At 45.2% G+C, this 18,770-nt stretch overlaps 2 protein-coding genes across 2 annotated transcripts in view; both read right to left on the reverse strand.

The window, feature by feature from the left end:
• Window positions 1-498: 498 nt before the first annotated feature.
• On the reverse strand, window positions 499-13,041 carry REX1BD (required for excision 1-B domain containing). The gene is made up of 5 exons (XM_042442047.1): window positions 12,923-13,041; window positions 7,884-7,966; window positions 3,853-4,057; window positions 2,087-2,175; window positions 499-1,085 (listed from the first exon to the last, which is right to left on the reverse strand). The coding sequence occupies exons 1-5, from the start codon at window positions 12,938-12,940 to the stop codon at window positions 1,013-1,015; spliced, it is 468 nt and encodes a 155-aa protein (XP_042297981.1). The 5' UTR covers window positions 12,941-13,041; the 3' UTR covers window positions 499-1,012.
• A 2,191-nt stretch (window positions 13,042-15,232) lies between these two features.
• The window catches only part of UBA52 (ubiquitin A-52 residue ribosomal protein fusion product 1), an 11,619-nt gene continuing 8,081 nt past the window's right edge, over window positions 15,233-18,770 (reverse strand). The window contains exons 5-6 of the mRNA XM_042442148.1: window positions 17,374-17,476; window positions 15,233-15,462 (exon numbers count right to left, since the gene is read on the reverse strand). Of these exons, the coding sequence (XP_042298082.1) occupies window positions 15,369-15,462; window positions 17,374-17,476 (197 nt within the window). The 3' untranslated portion in view covers window positions 15,233-15,368. The remainder of the gene's footprint in view (window positions 15,463-17,373; window positions 17,477-18,770) is intronic.

Below are 18,770 nucleotides of genomic sequence, written 5' to 3' on the forward strand. Positions count from 1 at the left end.
TTTGGCAATGGTTCAGTATTTTTAACAAAGGTCAGCTGAAATTCAGCATGAGATGTGTATGTTCTTAAGTGAATTTATATGTGCGTAACAGAACTGAACAGTTTTGCAATGCAATGCATGTGTGTGTATCCATTCATTTATTGTTATCCCCTGCACTTCAGAGGTATATGGCAGTCTAGTGCATGAAATATAGTAATTCCAAGTTGAGTCTTTACACATCCACTGCCCGGTTGATGTATATAATGCTCACATAGATTTGAGCTTAGGGGTATAAAGGAAAACATCTTGTATGACCACTGTAGCAAAGAATGAAACTTGTAAAGGACACATTCTTAGTTATTGCAGAAAAACGGAGGGAATCATTTTTCAGGTTCAGTCTCCCTTATCCAAAATGCCTGGGGCCAGAAGTGTTTTGGGTTTCAGTTTTTTGGGGGATTTTAGAATATTTGCATAATAAGTTATCATGGAGATGGGACCCAGGTCTAAACACGAAACTCATTTATGTTCCATATGCCCCCTGAAGCCTGGAGGCAATTTTATTTTATACAATTTAAAGAATTTTGTGCATGAAACAAAGTTTGTGTACACTGAACCATCCAAAGGCAAATGTGTCGCTGTCTCAGTGAAAAATGTTATGGCTTTTGGAGTATTCCAGAATTCTGGATAAGGGAAACAATCTATATTCCAGAATGGGGTAAAAGGAAACCATTTCCCTCATTACTGCTTCTAACCCACAAGCTAGACCTGGTGGGGAGAAATCTTTTACTGGAATTGTCTCATGGGGTGGGGGCTGTCTGTCTCTTTGGTGGGCCTATAGCCAGGTAGTCAGGGCCCCTCACCTTGGCATCTGGCCTGTGTGCGTGGCAGGGCCAAGGCAAGAGGAAAAGAAGCAAGGATGGGGCAAGGGGAGAATCAAACCTCGCCGCTCTCATCCCCACCCCACAAACTGCCTTACCCCCCACTTGCAAATCTCCATCTTCCTTCAAGCCTTTTCCCCCCACGGGACGTCCAGTCAACCGGTTTCTTCGGAATCGTACTTGAAATCCTGGAGCGTTTCGCTGATTGCCTCGATGGTTTGAATTAGCCTGCGTGAGCCGGATGGAAACGATAAATAAAACTGCATCTGGAGCCAATTAGCCGCCCTCGCCCTGCCCCACCTCCCATGCGCAGTCCCGACCCTTGTTTATGAAATGCTATGAGAGAGAAAAGTGTGAGACAGCCCCAGCGGCGGGGCTGGCTAGGGAGAAGCCAAGTGCGTAAAAAGAACCAACACCAAACCCTTGGAATGGCGGGGGACTGGAGGGAAGGGGGCCTTTGAAGACCACTTGTGAGGCCTCTTTCCTAGGGGAAATCAAGAGGAGGGCACCAGTGAATATTACTTGGTTCAAACTGGTATGCATCCCTTTCTAAATTCCTAAACCATGAAGGAGTCTCTGTTCTGTTAAGGTAGGTGGTGTATGGGTCTAAAATTCACAGACATGAAGCCAGCATCCATAAGAAATTCTCCATTGCTAATGTTACAGCACCACAGAACTTCCCAGAATGGCCTTCTGCCCAAACATCGTAGGAAATCCAGCCAAAAGGGAATTATTGAAAACTTAAAACCCCTTGCTTGAATTCACCTTCATTGGGCGTAAAACATGGGTTCCAAATGATGCATCATCTCCCCTTGTATAGGTTGGTGCATTTTGCGAATACACGTTTATGTATGTATCACTTTCTAGGGCAGCCAAGATCAATTTCTTGATGCATGTAGGAGTTTTATAGTGCTTTAACTGCCATGTCTCCTTCTGATGGAGTCGTGGGGTTTGTAGTTTGGTGAGGTACCCTGATAGTAAGAGCTGTTCAACAGTGGGACACACTCCCTCGGAGGGTGGTGGAGTCTCCTTCTTTGGAGATCTTTAAACAGAGATCGGATTGGCATCTTTCAAGGATGCTGTAGTTCTGTATTTCTGCCTGGCAGGGGACAGGACTTGCTGGCTAGCAGACTAACAGAGAAAAGGAGAGACACCGGGTTTGTTCAGAGAAAAGGTAGGCAATGAATTTTAACCCATGAGCAAAATAAAACCACAGCCTCTTCTCTTACTTGTGTTTCAGCTCCCGAACCTCTTGAGCATGTGCTTCCACTTCAGGGTGATCCTGAACATTTTGCCTGGCAAGTTGAATCTGTGCAGTCTGGAAAAGAAGAGAAGGAAAAAATATGTGTGAAAAAGAGAGATGGAGAGTCACTATCTCAGGGACAATACCATCCAGTCCAGGAAGGAATACAGTGCGGTGCAATAGGAGATTCAGGCTAGGAGACTTGAGTTTCAAATCTCAGTTCAGAGGTCAAAAAATACTTCTAGGTGATTCCAAGCCAGTTACTATCTATTGGCCCAGCCTACCTTACAGGCAGGGATGTAGCCATGGGGGATGTTAGGCGTTAGGCCATCGCTTCCTAAATAAGAATTCTGCCCCCATTAATTTTTCCTTCACTTCCCAAATTTCTAGCCTTGCAATTTCATTTGGGGCACAGAATTCTCATTTAAAGGGGGCAATTCTCATAGCTACACCACTGGAGAAAAAAGGAGAGGGATGCTTCAGTTTTTGTAGAATCATAGAAAGGACTCCATGGTCCACCTCATCGAAATAATTGCCTGTGCAGGAATCCATCTCTGCAGCTCACCTGTTTAAAAGCCACCAGTTGAAAGAGTCTACAAACCAGACATGAGTCAGTAGTCTGACACAGTGGCCAAAAAGCCAATACAGTTCTGGGCTGCATCAACAGTATAGTGCCCCAATGGAGAGAAGCAGTCATATAAACTATGCAATTGAGTAGGCTACTCTGTTCTGTTTGGAGACCTGTCTCCAGCTCAAGAAGGATATGGACAAACTGGGACAGGTCCAGAAAAGGGCAACCAAGATAGTCAAAGGTCTGGAAACCAAGCCTCCTGAGGAGTGACTGGGGGAGCTGGGGATGTTTAGCATGGAGAAAAGAAGATTAAAGGTGACGTGATAGCCATCTTTAAACATCCGAAGAGACAGAACCATAGATTATTAGAGTTAGGAGGGACCACAAGAGCCACCAGTGCAGGGCCATGCAGGAATATACAACTACAGCAATCCTGAGAGTTACCCATCCAACCTCTGTTTGAAGATCTCTAAAGAAGGAAAGTTCACTACCTTTCTTGATTGTTTATTCCATTGTGAACAGCTCTCCCAGTCAAGGTCTTCCTAACATTTAGGTGGAATCACTTTTCTTGCAATGTGAATCTATTGACTGGTTCAAGCTTGCTCTGTCTTCTCAATCACATCCTTTCACATATTTAAAGACAGCATGTTTTCTCCTGACTAGAACACAAACCGATTATTTCAAATAACAAGATGTTCCTGTACTGAGCAGGAGGTTGGATTCAGTGGCAAGGAGGCCCATCCAACTCTAGGACTCTAGGATTTTATGTTTCCCTGCCAAGCCAAGAAATTCACAGAGACATCCTTAATTTGCATCCATGATTTTTCTCTTATATCCTTATCACACTACATGTTATAATGCTGCTATGGCAACATCCTATAGAATCCTAAGATTTGCAATTTATAGATGTGTATTTAGAATGTTGGGGCCTTGCTAAACTACAAAACCCAGAATTCCATAGGATGTCATGGCAATTAAAAGAGAATATAGCACTACAGTATAATAATATAGGAAATCAGTCTGTCCTATCTCACAGGGCTGTTGTGCAGATAAAATGGGGAGAAAGAGATACACAGAGAGGGAAAAGATGAGACAGAAAGGCTGTCACCTTTCCAAGGCAAGAAAGGATAAACCAAAGATAAACAAAGGCAAGAAAGATGCAGGCCTCCTCTTTCTCTCACCAGCTGAAGTTTCTCCTTCTCCTTCTCCTGGATACGTCCCAGGTGCTGGGCAAGATCCGGGCGTCCATGGGATCCCTCTAGTTGCTCCTTGATCTGCAAGATCTCCCGCGAGATGCCACTGAAAGCCAATGTGATCTCATGTACCAGCTGGCGATATCGGGGAAAGTCATAATCTGGTCCGTTTCTGAGATATGCTTGGAAGCCCCTGCAAGGATAGGGTTATGGCGGTGGTAACAGGTTCAAAAGGAATGGGGAATGAGTTGTTGTTAGATGCCTTCAAGTCAGTGCCAGCTTAGGGCAACCCTACTTTAGGGTTTTCTTGGCAAAGATTATTCAGAGGAGGTTTGCCACTATTCCTTTTCTCTGAGTGTGAAAGTGACTTGTCCAAAGATTAGCCACTGCCTTCTTTTGAAGCTGAGAGTGTAACTGAACCAAGTGGGTTTCCATGGCCAAGCAGGTATTCAAAGCCTGTTCTCCTGGAGTCCAAAAATGAGAATTCTGTGTAAATGTCAGTGCCTTACCTTTTAGAAAGGAATAGGGAACTGGTGACCCTCCAGATGTTGTTGAACTGTCTGGAGAGCCCTAGAGATTCCATTATGGAATCCTCTCCGTTTCTGAGTGGCTCGGTCCCACATGTTGTTTGATGGTCCGACAACTTGTGTTTATTTCAAAGGGCTTTAAAAAAATTAAACTTTTTGAGCCATCACACAGCAGGTGAGACTTTGTTTCCTTTCATTCGTCTACTGCAAATATGTGCTTTCCAGTTTTTTGTTCTCTCTCTCTAAAAGACTTTACTTCTTCCAGTCCTTTCCCCCTTAAGAACAATGCAGCCTCGTCCAAAGTATAAAAAGCCCAAAGTTGCCCTTCAGGTACAATTAAGAGTTTAGCGGGGAAGCCCCATTTGTACACAGGTTTACCTTCCCTCTGTGATTAGGTGGAAAGGTTTATGATTCTGCACAGTCTAGTGGCTTAATTCTTGCAAAAACTGGAGAGATTCATTACTGAATGTAAGATTCCCTTTGTTTTTAACTTCACTCATTATAGCATCTCTAGTTTTTTGGTTTTTAAAATATTTGGCCTTAGGGGTTGTGCAGCCATCCCTTTTACAGTTCCGGGGCCATGGCAACCACATGCAGGGTGCAAAAAGCAGCGTTCCTTCAGTGCTGCATTGTCCGGCACCATGCCAGAGGAGCACCGTGACGCCATGTGCTGTGTGGAGCAGCGCATGGCGTCATGTCACCTGGGGGCATAGTCGGGGCATGCATCACGTGGACGGCACGCCTCACTCTGCCCCCCAGCTGGCCTTTAAGGTCATCTGCACAGGGCCTCAGTGTATATAGTGCACTGGGTTGAGCGTTGGACCAGGTGAGCTGGGTTTGAATCCCTGCTCAGAAGTCCACTGGATAGCCTTAGGCAAATTGCTTTCTCTCAGCCTTAGAGGAAGGCAAAGGCTTCTGAAGAGATCTGGCCAAGAAAACCCTAGGACAGGGTTGCTGTAAATCAGTGCCAAGTTGAATGATGAAGATTGTAGTATGAAGCTTGGTAGCATACATAGTTTGGAGTTTGAGACCTGATTTGGGGTTTGAAGCCTGTATAAGGTTCAACACTACACACTATTGTTAGGTATGCGTAAGGAGTCTGCATGGTATAGTGATTTGATTCCAGGATCAGTCTTGGAAACTCACTGAGGTGAACCTGGTTAAATTCCACTCTCTCAGCATACTAGATTATGCCCCTTTGACTCTGGCCAAATAGAGACAACAGACCATGTATTACTCCAGTGCTCATACTACAGGGACATCAGCCTCAACCTTATTTCAACTCTGTCGTATAAACATGAAGGGCACTCGAGCCAATTCTATACCTCTTTGTTGCTTTCGGACACCAACCCTGATATAACAAATAATGTTGCCAGATTCTGTGCAGCTGCGGTTAAAATCCGTCAGGCAATGACATCCGCAGTAGGCTGGCATCAGTTCTGCCCTGTCACACTGGATTTTAAAAGGATATTTTAAATACTGTTTTGCCTATTTTTAATTTGCTTTTGCCTTCTTTTACACTGTATCCTTTTAATTTTTTTACCTGTGCTGGTCTATGAACAGGAACAGGTCTCAGCATACCTCCTCTGAAGAAATGTAGCCAAACCCCTGCAATACATTTGCTTTATGGTTGCCATAGGTCAGAAATAAGTTGAAGGAACACAACAAAGAGCATGGCGAATTCAGCTGCAAAGACCAGCTGTCGGGCTCAGCCCTTGACAGACGCAGACCCCTATGAAGGGGTCTCATTATCCAGGTAAAGGAGAGAAGGGTCTCTTTTCTCTCTTGGCATGACCTCAGAGAGGATTTTTTCCAGGCCTGGGCTTTTGGAAACACATTACTGAATTAGCAACGGTCCTGCGTTCCTGGAGGCACTGAGGCATCCTTGGAAGAGGGGGGCACCACTAGTCCCCTGGAGCGCCAAAGGCCTTCCTTCAGTGGGAGTCGAGGGGGACTGCCTGGGGTCGGGCATTCTGATGCTCAATCCACAGAAGTAAATTATTCCACAAACACAAACACACATACACTCCAGCGTTTGCGCTACAAATAGAAGACAGGTGTCTGGAGTTGTGCACTTCCTTCTTTTTTCGTTCTCTCCCTCTCCCTCTCTCATCTGGAGTTCATCAGGCACCCAGAGAAAAAGGCCTGGGTGGGGTAGAGAAAGTTGGAGGAGAGAGAAGCCTTCAGCTGGGCCTCTTGCTCAGTTGGACAAAGCAGAGGGGGAAGAAAGTGGGTTGGGTAGGCCAGGTGGGATGCCAGAAATGGCCAACCAAGAGGGCTCAGTCCCACCATCTGCAGAGCGTAGCCAGGGGGGAAAGCAACAAACACCACTGTTTGGGTTTTGGTTGCTATTGTTGTTCTTCATTAAGAGTAAATTTAAGCTGAAATGCAGTAGGGGACTTATATGTCTTTGTAAGTGGGTTTATGTGTGGGGGAGACAGACCTGAGTAGTTTCCAATGTCTGTGCTAAGGCCTGCCATGATCATAGAGTTGGAAGAGACCTCAACGGCCATGCAGTCCAACCCTGTGCCATGCAGGAACTCATAATCAAAACACCCCCCAGAGATGGCCATCCAGCTTCTGCTTAAAAACCTCCAAAGGAGACTCCACCACTCTCTGAGGGAGTGTGTCCCACTATCAAACAGCTCTTACTGTCAGGACGTTCCTCCTAATGTTGAGCTGGAATCTCTTTTCCTGTAGCTTCCATCCACTGTTCCATGTCCTCTTGTCTGGAGCAGCAGAAAACAAGCTTGTTCCATCTTCAGTGTGACACCCTTCAAATACTTGAACAGGGCTTTCATATCACCTCTCAATCTTCTCTTCTTCAGGCTAAACATACCTATCTCTCTAAGTCTCTCCTCACAGGGCATGGTTTCCAGACCCTTGACCATTTTAGTCACACTTCTCTGGATGCACTCCAGCTTATCAATATCCTTCTTGAACTGTGGTGCCCCAGAACTGGATATAGTATTCCAGGTGAGGCCTGACCAAAACAGAATAGAGTGGCACTATTACTTTCCTTGATCTAGACACTATATTTCTATTGATGCAGCCTAGAATTGCATTCACTTTTTTAGCTGCCGTATTACACTGTTGACTAACGTTCAACTTGTGGTCTATTAGGACTCCTAGATCCCTTTCACATGTACTGTTGTCAAGCCAGGTGTCCCCCATCCTATATCTATGCATTTCATTTTTTTTCTGCCTAAGTGCAGTATCTTACATTACTCCCTGCTGAAGTTCATTTTGTTAGTTTTTGGCCCAGCTTTCTAGTCTATTCAGGTCATTTTGAATTTTGATCCTCTCCTCTGAGGTATTAGCTATTACTCCTAATTTGGTGTCATCTGCAAGTTTGATAAGCTGAAGATGCCAGCCACAGATGCTGGAAAAACATTAGGAACAAACTCTTCTTAGAACATGGCCACATAGCCTGAAAAACCCACAAAAAAGGAGAGGGGTTGTCAGTGATAAAATAAATCCATAGAAACTCACTCTTCGAAAAGGTGATAAGCTTCCACACGCTCCCTTTGCAAGGCATAGAAATGACGCACCAGGGCCTGCGTGTCCTCTTCCAGCTAAAAACGAGGGAAGAAAATTGGAAAAAGATTAGTAAAGGTGAGCAACTAAGGACCCTTCCAGGCTATAGATTATATAGTGTCATGATTCTGTATGTAGAATATGGAGTCAGCTTGTTTTCTGCTGCTCCAGAGACTAGAACACAAACCAATTGATCCAGAATTACAAGAATGGATCTAAATTACAAGATTCCACCTAAACATTAGGAAGGACTTACAGAGGGTGACTGACTCTCCTTCTTTGGAGGTCTTTGAACCGAAGTTGGATGGGCATCTTTCAGAAGTGCTTCTGCAGTTTATTCCTGCATGGCAGGGAGTTGAACTAAATTGCCCTTACAAGATTTTATGGTTCTAAATACCCTGGTTGTGTCCTATGGAATCTTGAGATTTGTAGTTTGGTGAAGTACTGGAGGTCTCTGGCTGAGAATTCAGAATTCCTACCCTAAAACTGCAAATCCCAGGATCCCATAGGATGTTACCATGAAGTTGAACCACAGTGCTAGAACTTGCAGTTTAAGGAGCGACATTTTGAATTCTCAGCCATAGTGCTCTAGTGCCTCATCCAACTACAAATCCCAGGATTCCACAGGATGCAGCCAAGGCAGTCAGAACCAAAGAATCATAAAATATTAAGAGTTTAGGGAGAGAAACTTGGAATTCTCAGGTAGAAAGCTCTACTGCCTCACCAAACTACAAATCCCAGGATTTCATAGGCTGCAACCGAGGCTATAGTCCAAATGTTTGGGTCCCATTCACACTATGATTCCACTTTAACTGTCATGGTAGCATCCTTTGAAATCCTGGGAACTGCAGTTTAGGGAGGGAAATTTTGAATTCTGGAAGCTGTGGTCCACAAAAAGGAACTTTTCCCTATAATAATAATAATAAATGTTATCTATATACCGCCTTTCCAAAGGATATATTGCCCCCACGTCCACAGTTACTCACACATGTGCCTAGCTAGATTTACCCTTCAATGGTTTTCTGGAAAAAGAAACCGACTCCATTCCATGGAGGAAGGGAGATCCACCGCAAAACACACTGTCTTTGTGACTTGGCCCATTGGAAACACGCAACACTGTACTTTACATTTTTTGGATCCATTTCCACACTTATTGTTCTTCTGCTTCTTTCTTTCATTATTCTGGGAACTGAAAGCAGTTCTTCCAAATTGGACTGTTCTTTGCTCCAGTGAAGTCTTTATCCGATCACTACCACCATCACCCCCCAAAAAAGAAAACCACACACAACAAAACCAGCAATTTGGAAATGTTCCCGGCAACGGCTCAACCATCAAGAACAGTACTGAGGCCAGGCTTGTCTCTTTGCTTCCAGGCCTGCTTGCAAGTGTGTTTGTGTTAAATTTTGATGGGTTTTTCGGGTCCGCTCCCTGTGCCGCTGACGGTTGCCAATTCCACAATTCCATGTCTCCACAAAAAACATGCACACGCAAGCCCCCAGCACTGGGCTTGGAATGAGGAGCGTCCGGTTTGGCTTGCCTTCCCTCAACTTTGGGTCTTGGCCAAAATCCCATTTCTCTCACACTCCATAAGAAAATGTTCATCACGAGGGGGCTTTGGCGCACAATCCCCCCCCAACCCTGGCAGTGCTGTGGCATATGAACCACGGTCCGTTTCATGTAAACGACGCACACACAAACACACATATATGGAACAGCTGCATCTTTTAATGGGGCACCTCGGCAAAGACGTTGCCAAAGCCACAAACTGGTTTTGTGCCAAAGCAAAACAGCCACCTTGGCAAACAAGGCCCCAATGTCCCGGCCCCGCTCTCTACCTCCGTGTGAAGGAGAGCCTTCCCTCCATCAGTGCAGCGACCCCCTGACCCTGCAACAGACGGGACCTTTTCCAAAATGCGCAAACAATTCTGGCACACACCTCAGTTGTGTTCCAAAGCAGGAACTGAGTGGAGCTGGCTGTGAGTGTGTGTGTGTGGCTGAGACTCTCCTGTAATCTGGGCTAAACCTTTTCCAGGAGTGTGGGGAACAGTTTCCCAATATATATTTCACCCCATTAAACCTGATGATCTCCATGTGGTCCCCAGGCCTGGGATTTGAAACCGTCTGCTGGAGTCTGCACATCCGAGTGAGGGTGGCTGCTTTCACTGTGGCCCATAACACACACCACACATAATTTTGGTGTTATGTGCCTTCACGTTATGTGTCAATGTGTGGGTTTTCTCGGACAAGGCTTGCTGCTGTTGTCATGTGCCTTCAAGTCATTTCCAACTTATGACAACCTTAAGGCAATCCTCAATATGACATCCCTTTGGACTGGATGGCCCTAGTGGTCTCTTCCAACTCTACGATTCTATGATTTAAACAAGGCTATCATATTGCCCCTTAGCCTTCTCTTCCCCAGGCTAAACATACCCAGCTCCCTAAATTGCTCTTCCTAAAGTTTAAGTGGAATCTCTTTCCCTGTAGCTTAACTCCATTGCTCTGGGTCCTATTCTCTGGAGCAGCAGAAAATAAGCTTGCTCCATCCTCAACATGACAGTCCTTCAAATACCTAAACAGGGCTGTCATATCACCTCTTAACCTATTCTTCTCCAGGCTAAACATGCACAGTTCCCCAAGTCTCTCCTAATAGGACATGATTTCCAGACCCTTCACAGTTTCGGTCTCTTACCTCCAGCTTCTGAACATCCTTTTTGAATTGTGGTACCCAGAACTGGACCCTGTATTCCAACTGAGGCTTGACCAGAGCAGAATAGAGTGGCACTATTACTTCTCTCAATCTGGACACTATACTTCTATTAGCGCAGCCTAGAATCACATTGGCCTTTTTAGCTGCCGCATCACACTGTTGACTCATGTTCAACTAGTTGTTTACTCGGATCTCTTTCACATGTATTGTTGTCAAGCCAGGTGTCCCCCATGCTATATCTGTGCTGTTCATTTTTTTCTGCCTACATTTCTCCGTGTTGAAATTCATTTTGTTAGTTTTGGCCCAGCTATCTAATCCATTAAGGTCATAAAGTCAGATGTTGAATAGCCCTGGGCCCATGACAGAACCCTGTGGCACCCCAATGGTCACTTCTCTTCAGGATGAAGAGGAGCCATTGCTGAGCACCCTTTGGACTGCAACTCCCACCAGCTCAGGATAGCTCCCTCATGGGAGTTGCAATTCAATCACTACAAAGTGTCCAGTTTTCTCATAGAGGAATGGACCAGTATAGTGGTGGCACAAGAATGCTATCAAATCATTTCTCTCTCTCTTTTCTCTGCCTACCTCCAAACAAAAATTATTTATATAGAAGCCATTTCTTAGCATTGTTGCATTGCTAGTGTGATCAAGGAATAGGAGTCATGTTCTAATCTCTGGAGCTGCAGAAAACAAGCTTGCTCCCTCCTCAATATGACATCCCTTCAAATATTTAAACGGAGCTAGCCTTTCACCTCTTAACCTTCTCTTCTCCAGGCTAAACATCCCCAGCTCCCTGAGTCTTTCCTCATAGGGCTTCATGGTTGCCAGGCTCTTCACCATTTTGGTCACATAACTGTAAAGGGGAGAATGAACTGAGCAGAGATTGGGCTAGATGGCCTCTGAGGCCCCTTCATTCACTCATACAATGTATTTATATCCCGCTTTTCTGCCACAAAGGCACTTGGAGCAGCTTACAGATTGTTGATGAAATCGTCCAGTTTCCAACTCTATCTTTCCTGAGAACAAAGGGGAACTAGTTTGACACTTTGCACTGGGCAGCACTTGTCCATAGGGAAACCACACTTGCCCATAGGCAAACATAGGGCAATGTTCCCCAATGTTTCCCTATGGGCCAGTATTCCCCAATGTTTCCCTATGGGCCAGTATTCTCCAATGACTCCCTATGGGCCAGTATTCCCCAATGGTTCCCTATGGGCAAGTATTCCCCAATGGTTCCCTATGGGCAAGTATTCCCCAATGGTTTCCTAAGGGACAGTATTCCCCAATGGTTCCCTATGGGCAAGTATTCCCCAATGGTTCCCTTTGGGCCAGTATTCCCCAATGGTTCCCTTTGGGCCAGTATTCCCCAATGACTCCCTATGGGCCAGTATTCCCCAATGACTCTCCTATGGGCAAGTATTCCCCAAGGTTCCCTATGGGCAATATTTCCCCAATGGTTCTCTATGGGGCAAGTATCTTCCCAATGACTCCCTATGGGACAGTATTCCCCAAATGGTCCCTATGGGCAAGTATTCCCCAATGGTTCCTATGGGCCAGTATTCCCCAATGCTCCCTATGGGCAAGTATTCCCCAATGGTTCCCTATGGGACAGTATTCCCCAATGGTTCCCTAGGGCCAAGTATAGTTCCCCAATGGTTCCCTATGGGCCAGTATTCCCCAATGACTCCTATGGTTCCCCAATGGTTCCCTATGGGCAAGTATTCCCCAATGGTTTCCTAAGGGACAGTATTCCCCAATGGTTCCCTATGGGCAAGTATTCCCCAATGGTTCCCTATGGGCAAGTATTCCCCAATGGTTTCCTAAGGGACAGTATTCCCCAATGGTTCCCTATGGGCAAGTATTCCCCAATGGTTCCCTATGGACAAGTATTCCCCAATGGTTCCCTATGGACAAGTACTCCCCAATGGTTCCCTATGGGTCAGTATTCCCCAATGGTTCCCTATGGGACAGTATTCCCCAATGATTCCCTATGGGTAAGTGTTCTCCTATATTTCCCTATGGGCAAGTATTTCCTAATGTCTCCAATGTTTCCCTATGGGCAAATATTCCCAATGATTCCCTATGGGTTTAGCCCAGTGCTCCCCAAACTGTGCCCCTTTAAGAGAATTTTGGACTTCAGCTCCCAGAAGCCTCAGTCATGTTGGCCAATAGCCTGGGGTTCTGGGAGATGAAGTCCAAAAGGCTTAAAAGGGCTGTTTGGGGGGAACCCACTGCTTTAGCCGGACAGAGATAAAGCCGCATTCACACGTAACACGTGCCCGCGTACATTTACAGACTGCGACATGAGGCCTGGATCCTCTGCTCTCCTTTGCGCCGCTTCCCTCAGTCTTCCGTCGCCCTCTGCTTCAAAAAGGGCGGGACTTCCGGACCATGGAGACGCAAACGCCTAGAGCGGCCCCCAGGGCGACCGGAAGTTGGGATAAACCATTGAAAAAGGCAGAGGGGGGGGGGTGACCAAAGTTTGAGGCCTATTCTTTAATGAGGCGCAACCAACACCTTGAGTGGAAACCAGTGTTTCCATAAGAGGAATTATCCCTCCTGAGGCGGCCATGAACTGCCTTCCTTTGTCTTCCTCTCACACAATACACTCTTAATCCCACTTTTACTGCTCAGGCTGCCTCCTGTTGCATTCTGGGATTTGTAGTTCAGTGAGGGGCTTTGGGAATATTCAGCCAAAGAGCTCTTAGGCCTCGCTGGACTACAAAGCCCAGAATGCAACAGGAGGCAGCTAAGGCTGCATCCACAAAATAACCTGGTTTGGCACTGCTTTAACTGTCCTGGCTCAAGGCTATGGAATTCTGGGAGTTGGAGTTTGTTGTGGGCCCAGAGCGCTCTGGGCCCCACAACAAACTCCAACTCCCAGAATTCCATAGCCTTGTGCCAGAAAAAGAGTTAAAGCGGTGCCAAACTGGGTTATTTCTCCAGTGTGGATCTGGGCACCGCAATTCAAAAAGTATATTGAGATTACAGCCAATGCAGCTACACAGGCATTCTAACATTTGTTGCGAGTGTGATGCGGCAGCTAACAAGGCCAATGCGATTCTAGGCTGCATCAATAGAAGTATAGTGTCTAGTTCAAGGGAAGTAATAGTGCCACTCTATTCTGCTCTGGTCAGGATCCACCTGGAATATTGTGTCCAGTTCTTAGCACCACAATTCAGAAAGGATGTTGAGAAGCTGGAACTGTATCCGGAGGCAGGAAACCAAAATGGTGAAAGGTCTGAAAACCATAAGAGCCTTATGAGGAGAGCTTTAGGGAGCTGGGGATGTTTAGCCTGGAGAAGATAAGGTTCAAAAATGATATGACAGATCTGTTTAAACATTTGAAGGGATGTCTTCTTGAGGATGGAGCAAGCTTGTTTTGTGCTGCTTCAGAGAATAGGACACGGAACAATGGATTCCAACAACAGGAAAAGAGATTCCACTTAAAACATTAGGAAGAGCAACTTTGAGAGCTGGGTATCTCTAGACTGGGGAAGAGGTGATATGAGAGCCCTGTTTAAGTATTTGAAGGGATGTCATATTGAGGATGGAGCAAGCTTGTTTTCTGCTGCTCCGGAGGCTAAGAGACAGAGCAATGGGTTGCAACTAGAGGAAAAGAGATTCCAGCTCAACATTAGGAGGAACTTCCCAACAGTAAGAGCTGTTCGACAGTGGAACAAACTCCTTCGGAGTGTAGTGGAGTCTCCTTCCTTGGAGGTCTTCAAACAGAGGCTGGATGGCCATTAGTAAGGGATGCTTTAATTGTGAGTTCCTGCATGGCAGAAAGGGGTTGGACTGCATGGCCCTTGTGGTCTGTTCCAACTCTATGATTCTATGAATTAGTTATAACTTACTTTAATCCACATTGTAATCTGTCATTGGTCCTACACTGCCACTAAAGGCAATATATCAAAATACATATAAAACCTGAATTTAGAACTGGACACAATCAGCTAGCCTATATCTGCAAGAGATGTGTAGCTTCTGCACCTTCACCCACACCCAAAATCCTACACAGCAGTTCCATTGTTACAAGGTACTTAAATCCACACTTGTCTGTCTTAACTTAGAACTAAGCCCTCCTGTAGTCTTCCCCAAACGGATGCTCTCAGTGACTAAACATTACATCTTCTATCACGCCAGCAAAACAGTCAGTAAATTGTTTTCAGTGATTAACTGGTTTTTAAGTGGAGGTGCTCATGGTAAACCATTCCTTCCATCAACATGCTCAAGGAAAGTCCCAAAACTGATGCCACCATGTTGATTCTTATATACATACATGGTTTTCACAACCCTTTTCTTTCTTTCCCTCTCAAAAATGCAGAAACTCTTATTCCTGTGTTTTCCGGGAAGAGATCGATCAACATCCTGCTGCATCGTAGATTTCCCCATTAAATGTTACGATCGTTCTCATTTGTGAAAAGTGGGCAAGATTAAAAAGATCCCTTGAAAGTGACAACCACCAGTCTTTAGGCAATAAAAGTAGTTCACACAGCCAGCCACAAATGTCTTAAAACAAGGCCACCAAGTTCTGCTCTCCCTTGTAAAGTGGACACTACAACAGATACGCAATTAAGAGGCAAACAAGACCTACTAGGTGCAACTGTTCAGTTTTATTTTAACAGTGAAGGGGGGAAACGTTCCCTTGGGAGATTAGGAAGCTGAGTGATTCATCAGAACAGTGCCAAAGCCAGGCAAGGTGGGGAAAGTGGACTAAGATCCCACCATGTTTACTTGACCTTCTTCTTTGGACGCAGGTTGTTGGTGTGGCCGCACTTCTTTTTGCGACAGTTCACGGCACGGGGGTGCAGGCGGGCATAGCACCTGGAAGGGGAAGAAATGGACAGATGAGAGATGAGTTCCACTTGTTCTGCCACGGTGCCGTCCCACATGCCCCAAGGGATTTTGGAGCATGCTACGCTAGTCCTCTTGCTTTGGTGCCTTCTGGAAGCTGGAACACAGAGAGATTCTGCCACTAGGAAGGGGAGGCAACTCAACAAATTGTCTAGAAATATGGTAGTAAAGTCAGCATGATGCAGTGGTTTGAGTGTTGGGCTATGAATCTGGAGACCAGGGTTCAAATCCTGGCTTGGCCATGTAAGGTGACCTTGGGCAAGTCACACACCCTCAGCCTCAGAGGATGGCGATGGCAAATCCTCTCTGAAGAAACTTGCCAGGAAAACCCCATGATAGGCCTTAGGGTCACCAAAGGTTGGAAACGACTTGAAGGTACACAACAACAGCAAGAGCAACAAATCCTCATGAATTAATAAACAAAACAGGGCCTTCTCTGTAGCAGACCCTAAACTGTGTGCAACTCCCTCCCAAGGGAGATAAGGCCAGCTCCATCCTTGCTGGACTTCAAATAGGCAGTCAAAACTGGTGATCTTCAGAGCCTTGTTCCACCCGGCCTGTTTTTAAAAAGGATTTGTTTAATATGTTTAACTGTTTGTTGGTTTCATAAGTACTATTAAGAACTAAAAAAATGAAGTAACTAGTCTAGTCCAGTCTCCTCTTCTCTGACTGCCTTCAAACTCTTGCAGGGGAAGACGTCTTTCCCTTATTACATTTTGTTCCAAACATTTCAGCCTAGGACCTCCTACAGCTCCCTAACAGAGCCATGGAGGCTGCTAACAAACACTGACTAACCTGTATAAATAAAATGACATTTTTGTCTCTTGCCACATCAGGCAAACACAGCTGGGTGGACTTTCACCAGATTTGGAGGTTATGTTTGGGATGATGTGACTTAAAACACAGGCTGCACAGCAGACATGAAGTTTGATTTGGGATCTTGGAGCACCACAATTATTATTGTTCTTTTTATTCCTAGAGAGCAGTGTGCCTGATACCTGACTGGGAGAAGCCTGATCTTTCAAGGGGAATTGAGACTGGCGTGGAACTAAAGGAATGTTGGCTAGACAATAATCCTCCAGAGCAGTTAAAACTGAATGAACTTCAATTCAGTTAACAATGATCAATGAACCTTCTGAGCAATGCAGGGTCTACTGTCCATTCTTTGTACCACAAAAAATCTTTAAAGTGGAGATGCTAAGAACTGAACATGGGGAGCTGCTACATGAAACATGCTCCAAATATATGTAGATACAGCTACGTTGGCTGGGGATGATGGCAGCTATAGCCAATAACATTTCAGGGGGAAAGTTGCGATAACTCTGCAGTACACAAAACTGAAACCTAACTACATCTTTTCCTAAACTGGGGGATCCCCATATGCTTTAATGCAGTCTTCTTGCCACTATGAGATATCTGCCATGAACTGCACTGTTCCAGCCATTTTGATTCTGACAACAACATTGTTTTGGCAGCCTTGAATTCTCTTTGCCTCAAAGCTTGCTTCACATTATCTTTGAAGGGGCATCATGAAGAAGATGGAAGCAAGCTTGTTTTCTGCTGCTCCAGAGACTACAACACTAAACAGTGGATTCAAATTATAAGCAAAGAAATCGGACCTGTCTGACAGCAGAATGGACAGCACTAGAGGATGGTGGACTGACTCTCCATCTTTGGCAATCCTTAAACAGAGGTTGGATGAGCATGTTTCAGGAAGGCAATAGCTGTGGACTCATTCTTGGCAAGGGGGCTGAACTAAATGGCCCCTGGGGTCCTTTCCAGCCATATAATTCTATAATCCAAGATTACAGAGCAACAATCCTGATTCCAAAGCATCCTGCCTTCATATCCACTGGGAGTCTACAATAACACATAACTTACTTGCGGCAAATCATCTTGTCACAGTTGTACTTCTGGGCCAGCTGGCGCAGAGAGGGCTCGATGATTCCTCCACGGAGACGCAACACCAAGTGGAGAGTAGACTCTTTATGTGGGAGAGACAAAAGGAAAGGAGAAGATGAGACATGGCTTGGATGTTTTAAACACCTCTGCCAGACAGGAGGCTTCAAGCAGCCAAGCTAGCAAATGTTAGCTATTCACCAGCATTTTCACCAGGCCATACCAGCTCTGGAGCTTACTTGTTACTCTTAAGCAAATAAAATGCATTCCATGTAATTTGGTTTGGCATTAAATCATCACATTTTGTACCTAAAAGTATATTTTATTCAGGCAATTACTGTACTTCAAGCAGCTTATTCTTTTACTAATTTTGTTTAGTTACAAATGAAACTAGAAGTCCGGAAATCTTAGAAACCTCTTTGGTTTTGCGTTTATATAGAGCAGGCCAAAAAGGAAAGAAAAACAAAAATGCACCAACAATAGTAAAACAAAGACAATGATTTTGTCATCAGCCTCTAGTCCTCCAGCGTAAAGCTGATATAAAACCACTTGAAATGAATAAAATGAACCGAGAAAAGAAATCCAAGTTAAAGGATATCTAGAGGATTATTTTTTTATCCAGTAGTGAGAGCCGGCATGAGGTAGTGGTTTCAGCGTTGGACTCTAACTGTAGAGACCAGGGTTCGAATCTCCACTTAGCCATGTAAACCCACTTGCGGTGACCTTGGACAAGTCACACTCTCTCAGCCTCAGAGGATGAAAAAGGCAAACGCTCTCTAAAAAAAACTTGCCAAGAAAATCCTGTCATAGGTTGGCCTTAGGGTCACCACAAGTTGGAAAGGACTTGAAGGCAAACACCATCACACCACCAGGGCTAAATATATTTTAAATAAAATTAAAAACAGAAGACATATTTCTCTGGATGCCTCATTTAAAAAGGGCTATAGGCAAGTTCTAGCAGGTTCAGAGCAGGGCAACAAGGACAAGAGTCATGGAGAACAAAGCCATGAGGGAAGCTTGGGAGATTCTCCAGGTTCAGCCTAATGAAGAGAAGACTGAGGGGTGGCAAGATTGTCGTCTTTAAATATCTCAAGGGCTGTCACAAAGAGGAGGAGGCAGGTTGGTGCTCTGCTGCCACACACAGTAGGACCAAGTCTAATGACTTGGAGAGCTGGCGATGTTTAGCCTGGAGAAGAGAAGGTTAAGAGGTGGTATGATAGCCCTGTTTAAATATTTGAAGGGATGTCATATTGAGGAGGGAGCAAGCTTGTTTTCTGCTGCTCCAGAGACTAGGACCCGGAGCAATGGATGCAAGCTCCAGGAAAAGAGATTCCACCTCAACATTAGGAGGAACTTCCTGACAGTAAGGGCTGTTTGAC

Source organism: Sceloporus undulatus, chromosome 10, assembly GCF_019175285.1.
Source record: "Sceloporus undulatus isolate JIND9_A2432 ecotype Alabama chromosome 10, SceUnd_v1.1, whole genome shotgun sequence".
Lineage (NCBI taxonomy): Eukaryota > Metazoa > Chordata > Lepidosauria > Squamata > Phrynosomatidae > Sceloporus > Sceloporus undulatus.